At 45.1% G+C, this 19,418-nt stretch overlaps 1 protein-coding gene across 1 annotated transcript in view; it reads right to left on the bottom strand.

The window, feature by feature from the left end:
• Positions 1–11,608: 11,608 nt before the first annotated feature.
• LOC147659392 (extracellular calcium-sensing receptor-like) overlaps positions 11,609–19,418 on the bottom strand; it is a 450,885-nt gene continuing 443,075 nt past the window's right edge. Inside the window, exon 4 of the mRNA XM_086951777.1 lies at positions 11,609–12,496. Within this exon, the coding sequence (XP_086807903.1) occupies positions 11,609–12,496 (888 nt within the window). The remainder of the gene's footprint in view (positions 12,497–19,418) is intronic.

Here is a 19,418-nt window from a genome sequence, read left to right as displayed (position 1 = left end):
TGGGACCCCCTGAGCAGGCCTACGGGGTCAGGGTATTTCTACCCTGCCCCCTTTTTACGTTTTCCACGTTTGCTTCTCTGCTTTCTTGTGCCTCGGTTCTTTATGGCTACCAACACTTCTGGGTTTGGAGTGTTGACAGCCAATTAGCATTCAGCTCGTGCTCTGGAAGGTACAGAGTACAGTAAGCTTACAGTAAGGTTAGAGTAAGCTCCTAAAGATATACTTATGATTTTACTTATGATTTTCTCAGGAACTACTGAAAGGATTTACACCATTTAACAAAAAGCGTGATCTGCGAACTGAACTCTACCTTTTTGCCAAATTTGGTGTAATTCCGTTCAGCCGTTCGGGCTGTAGCCCTGGCTAAAGGTCCTAAGGAAAATTGCATGGGGAAAAAACACTTTTTTGATCCCGTTTTTTCTCGGCTCCCGCTTCATGAATCACCCCCAAACTTTCAGGGTAGGAGCAGAGCGGGACGGGACGTGATATGTTTTGCGCAATACAAAATACAAAGAGCGGAGCAGGCCATTTTCTTGGAGAAATTCACGAAGATTCGTCCACCGGCACCAAAGCTATTCCAAATAGAATGTGCGGATTTCCTATGGAAACTAGGTTTTAACTATAAATAGCTACTGGCGACCGCCAGTAGGTAATATATATATATATATTACCTACTGGCAGTCGCCAGTAGATATATATAGTTAGGACCTAGTTTCCATAGGAAATCCGCAACATTCTATTGGGAATAACTTTGGCGCCGGTTGATGAATCTTCGCAAATTTCTCAAAGAAGATGGCCCCCTCTGCTCCGCTCCTTCCCTGAAAGTTTTGGGGGGATTCATCAAGTGGGGGCTGAGAAAAAAGGGGGGTCCCAAAACGAGTTTTCCCCATGTTATTTTCCATAGGACGATTAGACACGCTACTGCCCGTACGGGTAAACTGAATTACACCAAATTTGGCAGAGAGGTAAAGTTCGGTTCGCAGATAGCTCTTTTGCTTAAATGTTGTAAATCCCTCCAGTAGTTGTTGAGAAAATCGAATTTGAAAAAAATTATATATCTATAAGTGCGCACCGTACGTGTAACGTACGTGTACCATGTGAGCACGGTACGCATACGTGCGCGGACCTTCGTGTGCGCGAGCTGCATGCTGATTGGCTGCCAATGTCTGTCAACACTCCAAAACAGAAATTGTTGGCAGCCATCTTGTGCCTCGGTAGACTGAGGCACAGGAAAGCAGAAAAACAAACGTGTAGAACTTAAAAAGGGGACAGAGTAGAAGCACCCTGACCCCCTAGGCCTGCTCAGGGGGTCCCACAAGGACCCCCCAGGCCCAAACAAAAATTTTGTTTTTGGGAAAAATCACGGGGTGCACGCACCGTACGTGTACCTAAGCGGAGCTATGCGTACGGTGCACATACCCCGCGATTTAAAAAACAATACATATTTTGGGCCTTGGGGTTTCTTGTGGGTCCCCCTGAGCAGGCCTAGGGGGTCAGGGTGCTTCTACCCTGCCCCCTTTGTGTGCTTTCCACTTTTGTTTCACTGCTTTCTTGTGCCTTGGTTCTACCGAGGCACAAGATGGCTGCCAACACTTCCTGGTTTGGAGTGTTGACAGACAGTGGCAGGCAATCAGCATGCCTTCCCGAGAAAGCAGCATGCTCATTGGCTGTCAACACTTCTAACCAGGAAGTGTTGGCATCCATCTTGTGCTAGGTAGACCGAGGCACAAGAAAGCAGAAAAACAAACATGTAGAAAAAAAAAGGGGCAGGGTAGAAGCACCCTGACCCCCTAGGCCTGCTCAGGGGGTCCCACAAGGACCCCCAAGGCCAAAAATGTTTTTTTTTTAAAACCCAGTATGTTTATTTAAAAATTACCCCCCAGGGTGACCAAATCGCGGGGGCATAGTGATAAAGAAGTGTGGGGGGTGCCCAATCCCCCCCACACTGCCCCGGGGACTGCCGCCCTCCGGGGCAAAGCAAAGTAGCCCCCTGGCGTATACTGGAGGTTCCTGATGGGCTAGTTGCCACCCAGGTACCCCCAGTATGCAAGGGGAATTAGTTCCCCCTCTGCAAACAGGCCCAGCGGCTGCGTTGCAGAGAGGTGTAAAAAATGGTGTAGCCTCATTACACCTCTCTGCAATGCAGCCCACTGGCTTATACTGGAGGCTCCTGGTGGGCTAGTTGCCCCCCAGGGACCCCCAGTATGCAAGGGGAATTAGTTCCTCCTCTTTTCTGCAAACGCACCAGGGGTTGCGCTGCAGAGTGTTGTAAAGGGGGCATGCCCTCTAAACACCAGCCTGCAAAAATGTAGTAATTCATTATAAAAAAAATAACAATCAATACATTTAAAAATTGTCATTTAAAAAATCTTCGAAATTAAATGAAAAAAACATAGATTTCAGGCATACTATAGTTAGGAATAGCATTTAAAAAACCATTGAAATTCACTAAATAAACGTAGATTTCAGGCCTTAAATAGTTAGGAATTAGCATTAAATAAACCTTTGAAATTTACTGAAAAAAACATAGGTTTCAGACCTTATATAGTTAGGAATTAGCATTTAAAAAACCTTGCAAATTCACAGAAAAAAACATAGGTTTCAGGTCTTATATAGTTAGGAATTAGCATTTATAAAACCTTTGAAATTCACTGAAAAAAACCATAGGTTTCAGGCCTAATATAGTTAGGAATTAGCATTTAAAAAAGGTTTGAAATTCACTCAATAAACTATAAGTTTTAGGGGTGTTATAGTTAGCTGGACATTTCACTCATACAAAACCATTGAAATTGCTCCTATATAGTTAGTTGTACTAACTATATTTCGTGCATCCGCAATCCACTGCTGATGATGTCACATATTAGACCATTTATGACATGGTCAGTGACATCACTGATGACATCTCAAATGACATCACTGACATAACAAGTGTGTGAGTTGGTCTGTCACAGAATGCATCAGACTCGGAGTGGGTCTGTCACTAGGTGAATCAGTGTCTAAATGGAATTGTAAATGGATGCAGCAACATCGGACTGAGTCAATGAATAACCATGTCAGTAATGGAATGGTCTGTAAATGGTACAGTAATGCGTCAGTGGGAATATGTGCAGGTGCATCTCTGTCCTAGTACCTTTGCGAGTGGGTGAACCATTGTCTAAAGTGGTGTTTTCAGTGGGTGATTCAGTGTCTCACTGGCTCTGTGAGTAGATGCCTCACTGACTGACTAGAGCTCCAAGTAGATGCATCAGTGTCTGTGTAGGTCATTGAGCAACCATTTCAGTGTCTGACTAGTTATGTTAGAGGTTGTATCAGTGTGGGTCTGTGACTGGGTGTAGTTAAACAAGAAATTGGTTCTGTTGGGTAAGACAGATTATTTGAACTATGCTTCTAGACAGCGGTTGGAGGCTCTCACTCGCTCACAGCTGCTGAGAGCGAGTGAGAGCCTCCAACCGCTGTTCCAACACGATAGATGCGACAGGCCATTGAGCCATACAAGATCAACCTGAGGAACCCCTGCTTTGATCTTGAAACTGTCCTTCCCCTCCTGTCTTGAGAAAGACCCGCCGTGACCACCTACAGGGGCACACTAGGGTCGAAACGTCGACGAATCCATAGGTTCAGAATCACCCGGATTCCCGCAGAAATCATAGGAATCCTTGTTTGAGATCAAACCATCTTCTGACCAAACTCGAACTGTACTTGTATATACACCTGTATAGATTCATTTCCCCACACTGTATATATTATCATGTTCACTGAGCACTTCTTCACAAAAAGTCAAAAAATGTGTATGACGGTCTTGTTATGTACTCATAATCAATCCACGAATGTAGTAATTCGGATTTGTATAGAAGCAACCATGTATTAATATGTATAATACAATACTTTGACCTTATGACTTTGTTCTTCTGTGTTTTGAGCATTGATTTCTCACTAAACATTAGTCCCTGTATCAGAGAGCTGATTTGTTTTCATTTGCATCTAGGAGCAAAGTTCAAATAATCTGTCTTACCCAACAGAACCAATTTCTTGTTTAACTATTAAATACCCAGGTTCTGAGGGACACCGGGTCACCCCTTTTTGTAAATTGTGACTGGGTGTGTCACCATGCAAGTGAGTTTGTGACTGCATCTCTCTGTGACACTTAATAACTAGGTATTTTAGGGTCTAAGAGAGTCAATGAGAGGGTGTGTCAGTGTGTGTCTGAGTCTGTGAGTGAGTGGATGCATCAGTGTATGAGTGGATCTGTGAGTTGATGCCTAAATATCTAAGTAGGCTTGTCAGTGGATGCGTCATAGTTCAAGTGGGTGTGTCAGTGTCTAAGTGGGAGTGTCAGTGGGTGCATTAGGCTCTAAGGGGAAACAACCTGAATAACGCGGTCAAAACACTGCAGTACATTTAGATCGCTGCTTTTACAACTCAAGTTGTTACCACAACTTGTGCTGGATGGCGCTCTAGACTAAGAAATAGTGTGATTTACTATTCCAAAACCTTCCCTACTGTACGTAGGCTGGATTTGTAATAGTAAAGCATTCTAATCCTAAGGACGGCACCCTACAGCGCAAGTCGTTATAATGACTTGCGTTGTAAAAACAGCGATGTAATGTACTGTGATCTAAATGATTGCGCTGTTACATCACATATCTGTATCTAAGGGTGTCTCAGACTGGCTACATCAGTAACTCAGTTGTATTGGTGAATGGGTGGGTCAGTGTCTGCGTGTGTTAGTAAGTGGACATAGGACCCTAAGTGCTTGGCAATGGGTGCATCTATATCTCATTAGATGTGAAAGTGGGTGTATTAGTATCTCATTAGCTCTGTGAATGGGTATGTAAATCTCAGAATTTATCAGTGATTGCATGTGTAATTGTTTGTATAACTCTCTGACTCAATACATTATTGAGTATATTATTATTCGAATATTTTGTAATTTGCATAGATCTGTAAATTCATTGCGACGTTACACATTGGGCGACACTGAGTGCTGTGATGAAGTCGCAAATCCAACTTCTTGGGGAAAACATATATATTGTCATTTTTGAGGGAGGAGGACTGCATGCCCAGGGACCCAGCCTACAGTGTGGGTGCCCAGGGCACCCACATTTACCAATGTGGGTGACTGTTAGGGGAGCCTGAAGGCCCCTGCTGTCCCAGCTTGCTCCCCACCTCCTGCGAGAGCCAATATTACTTTTCACACACGGGGAGCTACTGACATGCCGCTACATGTGTTCAAAAAGCAAAGTGCCCAGGGCTGAGTGGGGCCCAAGTTTGCCCCCATCATAATTTTCAAAGTGCCCCTGGGACTTCACCTACATAGGGGCCTCATTAAACAAAGAGCAGGAACTAGCGCTTTGTTTTTTCTTTTCATTTTCAGTGAGCTTCATAAATCCAATGCGAAGCCTGTTGAATCTTTTTTTTTAAATGCTTTTATTGCCCTGGGTGGTCCCTAGTAGAAACACCCCGTCCCTCCCAAGAGGCCCAGGGGGTCATGGTGTTTCTACACTGCCCCCTTTTCTTTATTCTTATATTTCTTCATGTTTCCTTGAGACCTGGTTCAACTGAGTCACAAGAGGGCTGCCAACACTTCCAGGTTTGAAATTATGGCAGCCAATCAGATCTCAGGCGTTCCTGAGAAATCTTTACATTTCTTCACGACTACTGAATTGATTTTCACCATTTAACAAAAAAGTTGCCTTTATGCAAAATATGCTGATGTTGGTCCACATGCTTTTTTGTGATTTGGGGTAAATCAGTTCAGTAGTTTTAGAAATATCAAGGTTAATGTAAATGTAAATGTATTGCGATTTATATAGCGCACGTATCACCCGAAGGCATCAAGGCGCTTGCCTTGGGAACCCGTCCTGGCTTTTTCCCTGTGAGATAACCCCTACTGGGCATCCCCAAGGTGAAAGCCAGGCATCCCGCAGCGGGTGGGCCGCCGTAGTGGAGATTAAGCAACTATTGCCCAGAGTTGCAGCGTGGGACCCCATGATTAGAATCGGCACCGAGGCGAGAATTATCGAGTTGGTGGACATTTTGGGCTCAGGACCCCGCCGCGTCAGGAATTGAACCCTGGTCCCGGGCCAGACCTCTGCATCAGGGTCTGCCGCTCTAATCAGTGAGCCACACTCCTCCAATAAATGCAGATATATGGGGACATCAACCCAGAGTCCCGTGCTGAAATTTGACCACCTCAGACAGACAACATCGCTCCCCATCTTCGCAAGAAACCTCAAAACCTGGCTCTTCGACAGACCCCCTCCTTGATGGAATGGAACCTGCACCCCCCCCCCCCACCCCTAGCGCCTTGAGACCCTTACGGGTGAGTAGTCGCGCTTTAACAAACTCCTGATTGATTGATTGATTGATTGGTTACCAACACTTCATCCAGGTAGTGTTGGCAGCCATCTTGTGATTCTGCTTCAATCGGAGTCCTATATATATATATATATAAAATAAAAAAAGGGGGCAGGCTAGGTATATCATGACCTCCCAGATATGGTGGGGTTCCCACAGGGATGTAACTGCGGGTTCAAAGCATTTTTTTAAATTACATTTTGCCAAAAATGTGCATCTTTTTCTGGAAGATCTGTGTGGCTTCATGAAAGCATGCAGAGTTAATATAATAATGAAGGGCAGGTACATGTGGCCTTCCTCCTAGGCTTATGAAAAGCCCGGGCCACCACTGCCCTAGTGCAAACAAAGAGAACAATGCGGGTGGCCAGCCCATCCCCCCTATATTCCTCATTACCGCCATCTACCTGGGGCGTTATGGAATTTAATGTGGGTGACTGCACATACCCCCTATAGTCCCAGGGACCGCCAACTCCCCAGGGCTTTCTCAAAGTTGGGTCTGGGGGGCTGGGTAGACTGCCACCTCCCTGGGTGTTTGGAGCACTGAATGTGGGGGTGACGCCCAGACCCTCCCAACAGCCCCAGGTACCATCACAACCGCGGGGCAAAATCAAAGAAAGGAGGAGGGTTGCAGGGTGCCCCAAATGGAGCCAAAACACCCTGGGGACCACCACCCCCCAGGGCCAACTCCTGGCATGCTCTGAGGTACCCACATAGCAGTTTGCTCTGACTTGGCAGGAGCTTTGATAGCTCCATCCAAACCAGAGAAAATGCCTGCTGTCAGCAAGAAGGATCTATGTTCCTGCTAGCTGAGAGCTGAGGCGTCCTCACTTTCCCTGCCCAAAGACACCCAGGCAGGGAAGCTAAGGACAATTGCTTTGAAACACAGGGAGCTGCATGCTTAGCAGTTGCCTGTGTGTCAAAGCAGTGCTGGCTTTAGTAGGAGGCAGGGACCAGGTAGGGACCACTGGGACATGTATGCTCCCAGTGCAGTCCCCCATGGCGAAACTAACCTGGGGCTCCCTTTTGAAAATGTTTCTTTGAAAGGTTTGGCCCTGAGGAATGGGATCCCCGGAGCTGAAATCAGCCCAGGCGGGGGCCACATGGCCTCCTTCCCTTATTAAAGCAACAATTAAGTAATAAAGAGATGTTCCAGAAAGTTGCCGGAGACTCCACCTTTTCTCCACCACTCTAAAAATGCACCACCTTGCACACTAATGTTTGGGGATGAGGTCCCTTTGGATGCTGAGGGTTACTGAGGGCCAAGAATCCCTCCAGTCACCTCCTGTAAGTTCCACACAGCGCAATTGCTGAGAGTTGGTTGGAGGTCCTGCCCTCCTTCTCCACCGCTCTGCTAATGTAACTCCTTGCACACTACTGGTTGGATGCTGAGGATCCTTGGGGGGCAAAAAGCCCTCCTGTTACCTCCAGTCAGTCTGGTACAGCAGAATTCGTGAGAACTGGTTCGAGAACCCGCTCCATTTCCCCACTACTCTGCTAACGTGACTACTAGTTAAAACAACATAGAAATTCACTAAAAAAGCAAAGGTTACAAGAACGTTATATTTAGGGAATAGAATTTGAAAAACTTTGGAACACTTTAAAGATCAAATGTTACAGGGACATTATGGTTTGGATATAGAATTTTAAAAACCTTAAAAAATTCCCTGAGGAAACCAAAGATCACAGGGACGTTATAATTAGGCTCAGATTTCACTCGTACATGATCATAGAAATTCAGCAGGTATAGTTGCTTGAGATAACTTTAACTTACACCCCGCATTGTACTTCTTATGGCCTCACAAATTACATTACTCATGACATGATCAGTGACATCACTGATGACATCAGAAATGATATAACAGATTGCATTTCTGATGACATCATGCAGTCACTGGAAGATTTTAATTGGGTGTTTATGTGTGTTAAATATATATACTAACCTACTACAAAAGTTAAATACAAAGCATTGCAATGAAAGGGGCAAAAGGAATTATTTCCTTTTATAATCCATAAAACAAGAAATTATGTGAAAATCTGAGTGCTACAATACGGAATCGGAAAATGCTCTGTTATGGCTAGGCCAGGAGTGGTTAATATGTGTTTCCCATATATCCTCACTGGAGGATTCTTGGAAGCAGAAGGACTGGAGGAATTGAGGCACTAAAAGTGTCATTTAACAGTAGAACCAAAGAAGGAGATTTTACCAATGCGCTGTGTAACTTTGTAAAGAGAGCACAGCAACCCACCAACACTCCCACCAAATTTCCACGCACACTCAGCTGTTGTGCATCTGACCTACCCGAACCAAATTTTGATACTGAGGTTAGTCCGGGCACTAGCAGTGACAAAACATTTGCAGCAGCTCATATTTGCCATACTGCAACCAATCCCACAGTGAGCCTCAAATCTAAAATCCTAAATGTGGAAACCCTTCTCAATGTGTGCATTGCCTGTGTACCACTCAGCAGTGTGGCCAGGGAAATTAGTACACCCTACTCCAAACCACTTCTGGGTGCAGCTTTAACCTACTGGGTTTGGTGACTGCCTAACTGGGAGGAAAACTGATGGGGCCTCTCCAGGTGTCCTCTGAAGTTTACTTTTTACAAGGGAGGCCTCTATGAAGTAAATTAAGTTAGTTTGTGGGCAAAGACCGAATGTGCATCCTGCCAAAGGAACAAAAACCCCTCCCCACACCCAGGCCTTTGTCACTGCACCTCATACAGGAAAGTCACCAGCTGAATGACAGTTGTAATGCTCATGTATACTAGCCTTTGGGAGTTCCAGAAAAGAGAAATGTACCTTTGTAAACGTTTGTTTTCCTAATTAATTTATGTAACTATGCCTTTGCCACTGGACTGGTTTTATAACAATTTTTAAAAAGAGTTATGGAATCATATTTAACATTGCTTTTAAGTGTTTTTCCATCTGCCAGTCAGAGTCCCTACATTGAAAATTGCTTCTGGGTCCTAGTAACTGTAAGGATGTGTTAACATTAAAGGGTCGATTCCGATTTTGGCTGGAAAACAATCAACCCGACACAGACCCGTCAATTTTTCAGACCGAACAATACACACGCCTTACAAATAACTGGGTATGATGCAATGCTTGAAATTCATGACCGAATTGCCCGGAATTTATATCATACGTCTAAGTCAGCAGGAAAGGAGCCTGACGCGATAGACTCGTACGCGAACAATTCCGTGTAGCCAAGCATCAACACGACACGACCGACTCGGACGTGAACGATGCCACATAGTCCAGCATTAACACAGCCCAATAGACAATTACATGAGCAAATATACACAGCAATGCACATACACGACTCAACAGACTCTGTTTTCATCCCTGTTCAGGTGCAATTTGGAGCTAAAATATGCCTCGTCCGAATGCTGTGAGGTACTGGAAGCAGGGCCCAGTAGGACTCGTAGAAAATACGCATCGTACTTGCGTGTCCGGAAACTGATTGTGAAAAGCCTCCGTACGACTCAAACTCAGTGTTTCCTAAGCCTGTTTGCCATTGACATAGAGCATGATTAGGAGCGGACGATTGGGTCGGAAATTTGCTTGTTAGTAGAAAAAAAATCCGGATACGAGTCGGTCGTAAAGTAAGCCTACAAATAGCATTGAGAAGGCATTTTTAGAGGCATTGAAATCAACCCCTAAATGTATACCTGTTTTACCGAGTGGAGAAGTGTGGCTCAATGGTTAGAGCGGCAGACCCTGATGCAGAGGTCTAGCCCGGGACCAGGGTTCAATTCCCCGCTTCGGCGGGTCTTGGGTTCAAAAATTCCACGGACCTGATAATTCTCGCTTCGGTGCCAATTCCAATCATGGAGTCCCACTCTGCAACTCTGGGCAATAGCTTGCTTAATCTCCACAACGGCCCCCACAACGCTAAGGATGCCTGGCCTCCACCTTGGGGGTGCCCAGGAGTGGACGCCTCACAGGGAAAGCCAGGATGGGTTCCACAGCGGTATTCGTACAAGCGCCTTGAGACCCTTGCGGGTGAGTAGTGCGCTATACAAGTATCAATTTACATTTACCGTTAAATACCCTAAAGGCTGCAGAGACTTTAAAATTTGTGGGTATTTATGATCCCATCGGTTTCCTTGATCTCTTAACTTTAGAGCATGGACTCTTTGAGCTGTATGTTGATGTATTCTACACATTTTTAAAACAAAATGTTACATTAATATGGCACCAAAGTAAATATGGTGATAATACACCTCAATGCAAATATATAAATAATAATAATAACAACAACAACCATAACAATAACAATACCACTACTACTATTCCTTTACTAATAATAATAATGGTAATAATGATAATAATAATGATAATAATAATAATAATAATAATAATAATAATAATAATAATAATAATAATAATAATAATAATAATAATAATAATACATATTTCAAATTTTAATTAATTTTAGGGTATGCCCATCCCATCATTGTACCTGTACCCACATATACGCTATGCTAAGGGTGAATATTAGGCCTGGGCATAACTAGAATTATGCTGGACTAATTGGAGTGATTTTACTCAATACTCTTGAATTGTGAAATTACTGAAATTACACTATTACTCGAGTTAGGAAGCGGTGTGGCACAGCGGCTAGGGTGGCTGACTCCGGACCACGGGGTTCCCGGTTTGCATCATGTGGCTCTGGGCAATAGCTTGCTTAATCTTCCTGGCGGCCCCCAGCACCAGGACACCTCTCCAGAGGTAGCTGTGCGCTTTACAAATGCTGGTATTTAATTTCATCAAAAAGGGAGCAAGGCATGTGCTGGCTTCGGCTGTTCGTTGTCTGTTCCATTTAGTGCTATTTTCAAAGCGCAAAATGCATCCTCAGGCCCAGTTTGGACACAAGGGTGTGTTTTGTTCCAAGAAAATAGTTCTGAGTTCTGGATTACGCTTCTCATGTAATTACGCATAATTACGACAATTGTTATTACGCTATGGAGAATTATGTCAGTTATACCCAGCCCTAGTGAAAATCCATGTAGGTGAATTATAAACTTTGTAGTATGTTTTCTAAAGTGATTCTACTGAGGATAATATGACATATCCTGTCAGGTATAGCCCATATCAGTTGAGGTTTGATCTGCCAGCATTTTACTGTTCCTTTCACTGAATGTCCGAAGAACGCTTTACTCTGTGCAGAAAACTATCAACAGACATATTTCAAACCTATACTAAATTAAACACATAAAGCTACTGTTGAAATGTAATGGCCAGGGGTTCAGTGTGTTTGTGGAAAGAGCCACATTTGGCATTCCAGGTGTTTGAAGAGATCCCTTACCTTCCAGGGCTTGAGGTCCTGATGGAAGCTCCCAGCAGCACCAGCTGTTCCTTCCTTGGAGGTTGATTCAAGCATCTCATGTAAAGCATGAGCGAGAGCATAGACAGCTGTGTAGACACTGAATGTATATCTAAAGTTCACTACGTCATAGCTGGGCAAATAAACACTTTGCAAAGTTTCATTTCCTGAACAAAAAGGGTAATTATGCCCTCTGTTATTGCCTCTTCCTGCTGACATACATTTAAAAATTCCTTCCCATAGGACGTCCACAACAGAATATTCTGGAAATATGCCAGGCCTGACACCATGAAGAAAATCTTTAAATCCAATGATTTCCCCTTTCTTGATTGAAAATGTTATAATTTTATTAAATGTTTTCCAGGCATCTGGCACATTAAATAATTCCTCAATATGGGCTTCTCCTGACACAATCCAAACCTTCGGAGGCACATGGTAATAAATAGCATTCCAGTAAAAGTGTACCATTTCTGTTCCGGTGCCATACAGAATGATGACCTGAGTGGTACATTTCTTGATAGCCCTTGCAATTCTCCACTGTCTTACATAATTCAGGGTTGAAACTGTAGCCGGAAACATATAAAAAAACTCAACACATCCTCCACTCTCTCCGATCAACGTCATCAGTTGTCGCAAAGCTCTCCCACCGCTGTCATTATCTGGAACAAGAATCCCAACCCAGCTCCAGGAAAACTGTTTTAACAACTGAGAAATGCCTTCCAGTGGGGAGAATTCATTGGGAACAGTCCGGTAAAAGGATGGGAATCTCAATTTGTTACTAAAAATGGGATCCATTGCTCCAAAACTAATCTGTGAATGAGAACAAAAGATTGAGACAACTAGCAAAAACTCTTATATGGCTAAGAGATACAGATGGATTTTTAACATAAAATTGGGTAATTAAGAGAGGAAACATATACCAAAATATTACTGATTTGAATGAATATAAATTGAATAAAATGATTCTAATAAAAACATTTTCTGTCAAGGTATTTTAGGTAAAATACCTGTTTCACCTCTGATAATTTGTAAAGAGGTGTATAAACAGTTGCATTGGCAATCCTGTTTTAGAAAAAAAGATGGCATATTATTGATGCATCAGGAAGGGCAGACACTTCCCACAAGTGATTTATATTTTACTGTCTGTACTACTTGTATAGTGATGAACGAGGTAACACAGGTAATGTATGAAGTTTTTTTAATGTCCTCAGATGCAGCACATCTTACCTTCTAAGGACAGCACAGCAAATGGCTTAGTGTAGGGTTCTGATTGTCTTAATCACTGGAGTTTTAAAGGGAATGCATTGCTGCTCATAGTTCTTAAGCATCTTTATGATGGAACAGTGCTATGCAAAGCTGCTTGGGCACTCACTGCATCCTAGATTGCATTGCAATTGAAGATTCCTCCTTAGTAAGTTGGAGTAAAGTAGCCATATCTCATAGGTTAACATGTCATAGGTTTATTGACAAGGTTACAGGTTACTTAATAGAAAATCCCACCAGGAACAGCATCCTCTCTTCTCAGCCTACTCTATCCATGCCTCGCCTTCAGTCCACTCATCAACATTCTATGACATCACACAATGGCTGAGCAGGGCAGGGAAGCAGCGAAACTGCACAGAATGCATTATGACCACAGCAAATTATAACACCTCTCTCTCCCTTTGAAAAAAAAAAACAAACTGAACTATGAAAATATGCGAACCGAATGGTAAGAGACTCTAACTTTGACAACCTCCATAAATTCTTTGCACAGTGGTCAAATCAGACCCAATCTATACAAAACCAAAAGCCCTACACAGGTCACTCTCAACCCATCCAAAGAATACCATAGTGCAATATCTGAGGAACAACATTTTCACCTAAATGATACACATTCAATTCACATATCTTCTACTGGATACTCTTGCAGGACAAATGACACATACTTTCCATTGCACTCTTGCAGGACCAGGCACATGTTATACACACACCCTCTACTGCCAGCCAGTCAGTCACAGGACTAGGGACACAAAGCATACACTTGCCCTCTAATGCACACTTTTGTATTTTGCACTTTTGGTAGGACCAGTGAAATAAACTATGTACTTACCCTCTACTGCACAGTCTTGCATTAGTGAGGACAAGCACGACACTACCCTGTATTGCTTATTACTACAGGAGCAGAGACATAGTCAGTGTACCCTCTAGTATGCACTCTCGCAAGACTCACAAAACATTCCATACACTCACCCTCTACTGCATATTTTCGGAAAATTAGGGGTAATATTACACTAACCATCTACTGGGTACTTTTTCAGGATGAGGGAATATACTACACACTCATTATCTACTGCACACTCTTACAGGACAAGGGACATATAGTCATCATACCCTCAATTGCATACTCTTACAGGACCAGGGACATATAGTCATCATATACTCGACTGCATACTCTTACAGGACCAGGGACATATAGTCAACTTACCCTCTCCACTGAGGTCCAAAATCACCAATCATTATAACCATACTTACCAATCAGCTGGATTTTGAAGAGCCCTGACGATGTTCTCTCTGGCAAATTGGGAACGAAATTTGCGATTTTCAATTAGAGGATCGCAAATTGAGAATGCAATTTCCGTGTTGCAAGGGTGTCAATAGGACACACTTTTGCACCCCTGAAATTAAAATGTGTGTACATGTGGCCCACATACATGCCCTAAGGGCATGTATGTGACCCACATGGCATTTTGAAAAATGCCAAAAAGTGAATTTTTCAAAGAAATCGCAAAATACCACCAACCTGAAGTTGGTGGTATTTTGCGATTCCTTAAGCCAAAATTCATACATCTTGGGTGCTTCCTACATTGCAATTCCTTATTTTGCATGTGAGTTTTGGAGTGCTACATAGCACACTGCCCTAATTGCGATTGCAAATGCTGAAAGTCTGCGAATCTCAGCATTTGCGAGTGCAATTAGGCTTCCTACATGTGGCCCTTAGTAATCATACCCTCTACTGCATACTCTTACAGACCAGGGACATATAGTCATCATACCCTCTACTGCACACACCTACAGGACCAGGGACATATAGTCAACATACTCTCTACTGTACACCCTTACAGGACCAGGGACATATAGTAATCATACCCGCTACTGCACACTTATACAGGACCAGGGACATATAGTCTTCATACACTGTACTGCACACTCTTACAAGACCAGAGTAATATAGTCAACATACCTTCCACTGCACACTCTTACACGACCTTAGACATGTAGTCATCATACAATCAACTGCACAATCTTACAGGACCAGGGATATACAGTCATCATACCCTAAACTACACACTCTTACAACACCAGGGACATATAGTCATCAACCCTGCACTGCACAGTCTTACAGGAAAAGAGACATACAGTCAAGGTACCCTCTACTGACACTCCTAGAGGACCAGGGACATAAAGTCAACATAACTTCTACTGCATACTTTTGTAGGACTAGGGACATATAGTCAACATACCCTCTACTGCACACTCTCACAGGTCCAGTGACATATAGTCAACTTACCCTTTAATGCACACTCTTACAGGACCAGGGAAATATAGTCAAAATACCCTATACTACATACTCTTACAGGACCAGAGACAGAAAGTCATCATTCCCTCTTTTGCATACTCTTGCAGAACCAGGGACATATAGTCAACATACCCTCTACTGCAATCACTTGCAGGACCGATGACATATAGTCATCATACACTCTACTACACGCCCTTGAAGGACCAGGGACATATAGTCATCATATCCTCTACAGAACGCTCTTACAAGACCAGGGACATATAGTCATCATACCCTCTACTGCACACTCTTACAGGACCAGGGCCATATAGTCAACATACCCGCTACTGCACACCATTACAGGACAAGGGACATATATTCATAATATCTTCTATCTGTGGAGTGGTGTGGCTCACTGTTTAGAGGTGGCAGACCCGGGAGCAGAATTCTGCCTGGGACCAGGGTTCAATTCCCGACGCAGCAGGGTTGTGGACCATGGTCAGCGGACTCAACAGTTTTCGCCTCGGTGCCTACTCTAACCTGGGGTCCCACTCAGCAACTCTGGGCATTAGCTTGCCTTATCTCCACAACGGCCCCATCAACGACGGGGATTTCTGGCTCCACCTTGGGGTTTCCCAGTAGGGACCATCCCACAGGGAAAGCCAGGACGGGTTCCCCAGCGGTATACAGCGCCGGGACGCCCCTTTGCTGGGGCAGCTGTGCCCTTTACAAGTATACGACATTTAACATTTATTGCACGCTGTTACAGGACCAATTATATATAGTCATCACACCCTCTACTGTATACTCTTACAGGACCAGGAAAGTATAGACAACATACCCTCTACTGTGTCCTCTTACAGGACCAGGGACATATTGACAACATACCAGCTACTGCTTACTCTCCCAGGACCAGTATCATATAGTCACCCTACCCTTGACTGCACACTCTTAAAGGAACAGGGACAGATAGTCATCATACCCTCTACTGAAAACCCTTACAGGACCAGGGACATACAGTCATCATACCCTCTACTGCTTGTTCTTAGAGGACCAAGGACATATAGTCATTCTACCCTCTACTGCACAGTCTTACAGGATGAGGGATGTATAGACAACATAACTTCTACTGTATTCTCTTACATGACCAGGGACATACAGACACCATACCCTCTTCTGCTAACTCTCCCTGGACCAGGAACATGTAGTCATCCTACCCTCGACTGCACACTCTTACAGGACCAAGGACATATAGTCAAAACACCATTTACTGCATACTCTTACAGGACCAGAGACAGAAAGACATCATTCCCTATATTGCATACTCTTGGAGGACCAGGGACATATAGTCACCATACCCTCTACTGGAAACTCTTGCAGGACCAGTGACATATAGTCATCAAACCCTCTACTACATACCATTACAGGACTAGAGACATATAGTCATCATATCCTCTACATAACCCTCTTACAGGACCAGGGACATATAGCCATCATACCCTCTACTGCATACTCTTACAGACCAGAGACTTATAGTAATCATACCCTCTACTGCATACTCTTCAGGGCCATGGACATATAGGCAACATACCCTCAACTGCATACCATTACAGGACCAGGGAGTGGGACATATAGTCATCATATCCTCTATTGCACGCTCTTACAGGACCAAGTACATATAGTCATCATACCCTCTACTGTACACTCCTACAGGGCCAGGGACATACAGTCATCATATAATCTACTGCCTACTCTTACTGAACCAGGGACATACAGTCATCATACCCTACACTGTAAACTCTTACCTGACTGGGGACATATAGTCATCAAACCCTCTACTGCATACTCTTGCAGGACCAGGGACATATAGTCATCAACAATGCACTACACAGTATTACAGGAAAAGGGTCATATAGACAAGGTACCCTCTACTGCTCACTGCTAGAGGACCAGGGACATATAGTCAACCTACACTCTACTGCACACTCTTACAGGACCAGGGACATATATAGTCAACATGTCCTCCACTTCAATCTCTTACAGGACCAGAAACATATAGTCATCATATCCTCTGCTGCATACACTTACAGGACCAGAGACAGAAAGTCATCATACCATCTACAGCATACTCTTGTAGAACAAGGGACATCTCGAGAACAATGACAACACCAACTCCACCACCCTGATCGACAACCTAGCCAACCTCGGACTCAGACAACTTGTCACAACACCCACCCACTCCTCTGGTCACTCCGCTTGACCCAATCTTCTCCGCCAGCCCCCACGTCTCCTTCAACCATACCACCAAACTCCACTTGGCCTGACCACCGCTGCATCCACTTCAAGAAACCCACCACGCACCACCGCACCCAACCGATGCCTCAACGCTGCTGGAGCAAATTCACCGAAGACAAGCTAACCACAACCTCGCCCAGAGCCCACCCGCCGGCCATACCGACCCCAACACCACCGCCTGCAACCTCAGACAGTGGATCAACGACTGCGCCAACACCCTTGTCCGATCAAGAAACCCTCCAACAATCATACCAACAAGAAAGCCAGCTGGTACACTGAAGACCTCTGGGCCTCCAAATAAACTTGCCGAAAGCTGGAGAAGATCTGGCTCCGTGAACGAACACCGGACAGCCACGCCGCCCACAAGAATGCCACCTGCAGACATCATCACCTCATCAGATCCGCCAAAAGGGCCTCCTTCAAAGCCTGCCTAGACAACAACGTGCACAACAGCAAAGAGCTCTTCAACATCGTGAAGGAACTCTCCATCTGAAGCTCCAACACCAACGATGTCCCACCCTCACAAGACCTGTGCGACTCGCTGGCCACCTTCTTCCACCACAAGATCACAGACATCCACAACAGTTTCAAAACCACAACCGCCCGACAACCACTGAGACCTCCGTCCCCACGACCACCATCCGCACCAACCGCCTGCTCTACTGGACCAACATCAATGACGATGACACCATCAAGATAGTGAACACCATCCACTCCAGATCTCGGTCAGATCTATGCCCACACCACATCTTCAACAAAGCCAGCACATCCATGGCACCCCATCTCAGGAAAGTCATCAACACCTCCTTTGAGACAGCAACCTTCCCGTAGAGCTGGAAGCACGCCAAGATCAACTCCTTACTCAAGAAACCCAAGGCGGACCTCAAGAACTTCCGGCCCATCTCCCTGCTCCCGTTCCTGGCACAGGTCATCGAGAAGACCGTCAACGAATAACTGACCCGCTACCTCGAGGAGAACAACATCCTGGACCCTTCCCAGTCTGGGTTCCGCAGCAACCACAGCACTAAGACTGCCCTCATCGCCGCCACCCATGACATCAAGTCCCTGCTGGACAACAGAGAAACGGCGGCCCTCATCCTCATGGACCTATCAGCCACCTTCGACACGGTCTGTCACCACACACAACGAACACGCCTCCACAACGCTGGGATCCAAGAGAAGGCCCTGGACTGGACCACCTCCTTCCTCTCTGGCAGAACACAGAGCGTCCATCTTCCCCCCTTTAGCTCCAAAGCCACCGAGATCATCTGCGGCGTACCCCAGGGCTCGTCCCTCAGCCCAACCCTGTATAACATCTACATGGCGCCGCTCGCCCACGTCGCCCGTCGGCACAACCTCAACATCCTCTCCTATGCCGATGACACCCAGCTGATGCTCTCCCTCAACAAGGACCCCCACACCGCCAAAACCAACCTTCACGGAGGAATGAAGGCCGTTGCTGAATGGATTAGGAACAGCCGACTGAAGCTGAACTTGGACAAGACGGAGGTCCTCATCCTCGGATCCAACCCTTTGGCCTGGGATGACTCCTGGTGGCCCGACCGCACTGGGAACCGCTCCAACACCCACCGACCATGCACGCAACCTAGAGGTCATCCTCGACTCCACCCTCTCCATGACTAAACAGGTGAACGCCGTCTCCTCCTATTTCAACACCCTCCGCATGCTCCGTAGGATCTACAAGTGCATTCCCACTGAAACGAGAAGAACAGTCACCCAGGCCCTTGTCAGCAGCAGGTTGGACTATGGAAATGCCCTCTTCGCAGGAGCCTTGACAAAACTCCAGAGATGGCTCCAACGCATCCAGAACGCCTCTGCACGCCTGATCCTCAACATCCCTCGCTGCAGCCGCATCACACCCCACCTGAGAGACCTGCA

Source organism: Lissotriton vulgaris, unplaced genomic scaffold (genome assembly GCF_964263255.1).
Source record: "Lissotriton vulgaris unplaced genomic scaffold, aLisVul1.2 SCAFFOLD_1171, whole genome shotgun sequence".
Lineage (NCBI taxonomy): Eukaryota > Metazoa > Chordata > Amphibia > Caudata > Salamandridae > Lissotriton > Lissotriton vulgaris.
This window is presented reverse-complemented; position numbering and strand designations above follow the sequence as displayed.